We start from the raw sequence: 5,514 nt of genomic DNA on the forward strand, positions 1-5,514 counted from the left end.
AAGAGGTTTTAGAGGTTCTATAGAGGTTCTAAAGAGGTTTTAGAGGTTCTTAGAGGTTCTATAGAGGTTCTAAAGAGGTTTTAGAGGTTCTTAGAGGTTCTAAAGAGGTTCTATAGAGGTTCTAAAGGGGTTCTATAGGGGTTCTATTGTACCTGTACAGAACCCAAGTAGAACCTCAATAGAGGTTCTATTGAGGTTCTACAGAACACCAGTAGAACCTCAGTAGAGGTTCTATTGAGGTTGTATAGAGGTTCTAAAGAGGTTCTAAAGGGGTTTTAGAGGTTCTGTTGAGCATTTAGTAATAAATACCCCAAAATGTAAAAACTTTTTCATTTCATTTTGTAATAAATTTTGCCACATTATGTAATAACTTATGACAGTTTGGACGTTTATTACAAAATGCGGCTCAACAGGACCTAAAGATGTTCTATAGAGGTTCTATTGTACCGCTATAGAACCTCAGTAAAACCTCAATAGAGGTTCTATTGAGGCTATCAGGGTTTCCGTCTCACTAGAGTGTGAACTACATCACACTGGGGTCACATGACCGGATGTGACCGTCTTCACGTTAAGGAGCGGGAAGAACTTTATTGTGAAAGGACTTTATTGTGAGAGGACTTTATTGTGAAAGGACTTTATTGTGAAAGGACTTTATTGTGAAAGGACTTTATTGTGAAAGGACTTCATTGTGAAAGGACTTCATTGTGAAGTGCAAAAGAGCCGCTGGAACAGCACAGGGGTGACATCATCATCCAGTCAGCTGGATGGGCCTGGGGCCAGGTGCAGGGGGCGGGTCTTGTGGGCGGAGCCAGCATCAGAGGGCGTTACTCCTTGGTGGCCATGTGGAGGATGAGGTCACACACGCGGTTGCTGTAGCCGAACTCGTTGTCGTACCTGCAGGGAGACACGTCTGGTTAGTCCCTGTCGTCATGAAGACCGGACCGGGTCCAGGAACTGGGTCCAGGGACTGGGTCAGGGCGGGGGACCCACCAGGAGACCAGCTTGACGAAGTGGTCGTTCAGGGCGATGCCGGCGCCGGCGTCAAAGATGGACGAGTGGGAGTCGCCGTTAAAGTCTGTGGACACCACCTGGACAGAGACAGGACACAGTGGGGGGGGTCTGAGGGGCCGGGTCTGAGGGGCCGAATCTAGAGCACAGATGTCAAAGCTGTGGCCCCCGGGATGATATTTAATTACTATTAGAACCCCCCCTCAGGCCACAGCCACTCGCTGATGTTCTACACGCTCCAACACTACATCACCCACAATGCAACGGCAGCCCGCTCAGTCACTGTAGGAAGTGGGCATCAGATTCATTATTGATCAGCCTCAAAGCAGAGGTCACTGTCAGTGACCCCCCCCCTCAAAAATGAACAGAAGGTGTAGCTGAGAGCAGGGGGTTTCAGGCCTGGGGGGTCGGAGGGAAGAACTGTGGAGAAGGTTTGGCTTGTCTGCTGCTGCCACCTGGTGGCTGATGTGTGTCTCTACACCCAGCACCAAGAACTCCAGCTGTTCTGACCAGCTGTGAGGCCCCGCCCCCTACAGGTACAACTGTGTGACTCCTCCCACTGGTACACTTGTGTGACTCCTCCCACTGGTACACCTGTGTGACCCACCTGGTCCTCTGTGTATCCCAGAATGCCTTTCATGGGCCCGTCAGAAGCAGCCTTGACGACCTTCTTGATGTCGTCGTATTTGGCCTGTGGGCGTGAGAAACAGCAGGTTAGAGGGAGGGGGCGGGGCGAGGCGGGGGCGGCGGCTTATGGGGGCGGTGGGACACTGACGGGCTTCTCCAGACGGACGGTCAGGTCAACCACAGACACGTTTGGGGTGGGGACTCGGAACGCCATCCCGGTCAGTTTCCTGTAAGCACAGGTCAAGGTTCAGACGCAGGAAGGGGAGGAGCTACGTGGGAAGCGACCCCGACCCCGAACGTACCCGTTCAGCTCGGGGACCACCTTCCCCACGGCCTTGGCGGCACCGGTGGAGGCGGGGATGATGTTCTGGGAGGCGCCGCGTCCGTCGCGCCACAGCTTACCGGACGGCCCGTCCACCGTCTTCTGTGTGGCCGTGATGGCGTGTACCGTGCTCTGGAACACGGAACAATTTAACCAGTGCTGCTTTAGCCACACCCTGCTGATGCAGCAGCTAGCGTTAGATAGCGTTAGCTGGTCTTACCATGAGACGTTAGCTAGCATTATCTAGCGTTAGCGTGTCTTACCATGAGCCCCTCCACGATGGTGAAGTTGTCGTTGATGACCTTGGCGAGCGGCGCCAGACAGTTGGTGGTGCAGGAGGCGTTGCTGTAGAGACAAGCGGGGGGGGTTTGTTTGACCTTCATGTCGGCGTCACCATCTGTTCATCAAAGGCTGTTTGTTTGTTTGTTTGTTTATCTTTGTTTATTTGCTGTTTTCTTTCTTTGTCCAATCTGATGTTGTGTTTCCATGACAACATGGCTCACGCGTGTCACCAGGTCGTGTTCTGTGAGGACCTTGTGGTGTCTACGTGATGCGTTTCCATGGCGACGTGCGGCTCACCTGACGACCTTCATGGAGTTGTCGTACTTCTCGTGGTTGACGCCCATCACGAACATGGGGGCGTCGGCGCTGGGGGCGGAGATCACCACCCTCTTAGCTCCGCCCTTCAGGTGAGTCTGGGGTGACACGCAGGAGGTCAAAGGTCAGGAAGAGCAGCTATGCTAAAAGAACTAGAACTAGCTAAACGACGCTAACATTACGTTAGCAGGAGGACTCGGCATCGCCACTAGCGACACATGCTAATGGTGTTAGCGTCAATGCTACGGGGGGCGGGGTCAGACTCACAGAGGCCTTCTCGATGGTGGTGAACACGCCGGTGGACTCCACCACGTAGTCCACGCCCGCATCGCCCCACTTGATGTTAGCCGGGTCCCTCCTGTGGGGGGGCAGGGAGGGGTGAGAGAAGGAGGAGCAATGCTCAGGAGGGGGGAGGAGGAGACGTAAGGTGTGAGGAGGAGCAGACAGGAGGTGTGAGGACGTGTGAGGAGGAGGTGTGAGGAGGAGGTGTGAGGAGGAGACAGGAGGTGTGAGGAGGAGGTGTGAGGAGGAGACAGGAGGTGTGAGGAGGAGACAGGAGGTGTGAGGAGGAGGTGTGAGGAGGAGACAGGAGGTGTGAGGAGGAGGTGTGAGGAGGAGACAGGAGGTGTGAGGAGGAGGTGTGAGGAGGAGACAGGAGGTGTGAGGAGGAGGTGTGAGGAGGAGACAGGAGGTGTGAGGAGGAGACAGGAGGTGTGAGGAGGAGACAGGAGGTGTGAGGAGGACCTACTCGTGGAACACGCTGATGCTCATTCCTCCAATCAGCAGCTTCCCCCCCTCGGCCTTCACCTCTCCGTGCTTCCAGACGCCGTGGGTGGAGTCATACTTGAACATGTAGACCTGTGGGAGGAGCCAATCACCTGATTATTGATTGTTCGGGGGCATGTTCCAACAGGATGGGGCTTGGCCCCGCCTCCTGACACGCCCCTGTCTCACCATGTAGTCCAGATCGATGAACGGGTCGTTGATGGCGACCACCTGGACCTTCCCCCCCGTCGCGGCGGCGCGGGTCACCAGACGACCGATACGCCCGAACCTGGAGGAGAGGAGGAGAAGATCAGGGTGATCCTGAGTGTCTCCGCCCCTGGAGGTGGACCCGGCCCCGGTTCCGGTCCGGCACCAGAACGGGGAGTCCAGCTCCTCCAGGAGGAGGTGCAGTGAACCGCCGGTCAGACGAACTCTGACCTTCACAGAAAGGTCAGGGGGGTAAAAATAGACGAGGGGAAATAAAAGGAATGTGACAGCTGAGGAGCACGGAGATAGCAGAGGAGGTTGGTGTGGGGGGGGGGAATGGAGGACGCCAGGTGGACCCCCCCACAGAGGACACAGTCCAGACAACGGCTGGAAGCAGCCAATCAGAACACTTCCTGTTTTCTACAGAATCAACCTTTAATCCAGGTCCCCGATGCCTTCAGGGGCCCTCAGAATAATACAGACTGATATGAGTTAAACTCTTTCATCTCCTCATCCTGAAAGCATGACATTTCAGATTTGACCCACCCCCCCGCCCCCCTCCCATCCTCCTCCTCTCCTTTACGGTCTATTCTTGAAGAGAAATAATTAAAATCACCACAGACTCGACTGGAAGATGAGAATATTTAGGACAGGCAGTGTTTCGACACTCCAGTCACATCAGGAGCAGCTCGTATGTTCCTATTAGACGTGTTAAATAAAGCTGGGGGGCCGGGGGGGGCTGACAGGACTCATTTAAAATCAGAGTGAAGTAGAGTGTAAACTCACCCGTTGATTCCAATCTTCACCATGTTGTGTGATGTGATCTAATCCTCACTGCAGACATTAAAACACATTAAAAACCAAACAACACGTCAGTTGTGGTGAAACAGACACCAACCAATCAGAGCAAAGCAAAATAAAAGCCGTTAGTTCGTGTGTGACGTCAAAGCGCGCCTCTCGCAGCGGTGCTGACTTTTCCGTACCGAACCTGAAGGCACCTCGTCCTCGGTCCTCGCTGGAGACGTGAGATCGGGGACGAGCGGAGGTCTCCGCGGCATTTATCCCCTCCGCGCGCCGCCGACACGCCCCCCGGAAAAGGTCAAGGTGAGGCCGGTCCCCCGAACCGGAGAAGAGACGGGCCGGTTTTAGACCGGGGGAACGCGGCCGGAGGTCTGGCGGGACTTCCGGTTTGCTGAACACGTCACAGGAAACGTTCAGAAACATAACGGAACAATGTAAACAATAAACAACGGCATAAAAACAACAAATATATAAGGAAACAAATATCCTCTGACGTCACAATTACGGTTTGTTTCTGTTTGTTTACAGCTAACGTTATGATGCTAATGCTAAAAGTAGTTAACTGATAGTTTTTATATTTGAAAGTGCTTATATTTGACCGAAGCTAACGCTAGCTAACATTCGTTGTTGCTATGGTAACACTCATACAAGCTAAAGCTTCAGCAGTGCTAGCTGCTAACATTCGTAGTTTGTAGTAATAGCTACTGAATATGAATATGTGATCACTACTGAACACAGCTAACGTTGCGCATTAGCTACTAACAAACCAGGAAGTAACTATAATAAATTAGCTCGATGTCGCCGCCCTGCTGTCTTCTTCTGCATTTTATTAGCATCCACGACGCGCCGCAGAGAAAAGAAGGCCTGATCTAGAATAGCTAGCTGAGCTAGCTGAGTGCTACGACGCTTCCGGCGAGGGACAGTCCAGAGACAGCTGCCCCCCCCCGTCCGGTGTCGTGTTCATCATGTAACGCCATTGATCATGTGACCCTGAGGAGCGCACCACCTCGCAACCGGCGGCAATGCGCAGAGGAGGTGGACAGGAAATGTCAGGGCGGGGTCACGGCGTCCAGCTGCCGCCGTCAGACTTTGATCTCAGGCGGGTCAGGAGGGACGTGGCTATTTTTAGCACACGCCTATCGCTCACGGCAACAGCTGTAGAATTTAAGGGGAAACAAGACGATTAT

General features: G+C 53.4%; 1 protein-coding gene across 1 annotated transcript; it reads right to left on the reverse strand.

The window, feature by feature from the left end:
- Nucleotides 1-650: 650 nt before the first annotated feature.
- On the reverse strand, nt 651-4,620 carry LOC137607014 (glyceraldehyde-3-phosphate dehydrogenase-like). Its single transcript, XM_068332418.1, has 12 exons — nt 4,510-4,620; nt 4,313-4,360; nt 3,509-3,608; nt 3,303-3,412; nt 2,822-2,912; nt 2,537-2,652; nt 2,221-2,302; nt 1,938-2,089; nt 1,784-1,862; nt 1,616-1,699; nt 991-1,088; nt 651-894 (listed from the first exon to the last, which is right to left on the reverse strand). The coding sequence occupies exons 2-12, from the start codon at nt 4,333-4,335 to the stop codon at nt 825-827; spliced, it is 1,005 nt and encodes a 334-aa protein (XP_068188519.1). The 5' UTR covers nt 4,336-4,360; nt 4,510-4,620; the 3' UTR covers nt 651-824.
- Nucleotides 4,621-5,514: the final 894 nt, after the last annotated feature.

The sequence above is a fragment of the Antennarius striatus genome, chromosome 14 (genome assembly GCF_040054535.1).
Source record: "Antennarius striatus isolate MH-2024 chromosome 14, ASM4005453v1, whole genome shotgun sequence".
Taxonomy (NCBI): domain Eukaryota; kingdom Metazoa; phylum Chordata; class Actinopteri; order Lophiiformes; family Antennariidae; genus Antennarius; species Antennarius striatus.

Coding starts and splice junctions, on each gene's coding strand:
- LOC137607014 (XM_068332418.1), bottom strand. CDS start 4,335: ATGGTGAAGATTGGAATCAACGG. Junction 2,303..2,536: donor AACTCCATGAAGGTCGTCAG/GTGAGCCGCACG, acceptor TTGTCTCTACAG/CAACGCCTCCTGCACCACCA. Junction 895..990: donor TTCGTCAAGCTGGTCTCCTG/GTGGGTCCCCCG, acceptor GTCTCCCTGCAG/GTACGACAACGAGTTCGGCT.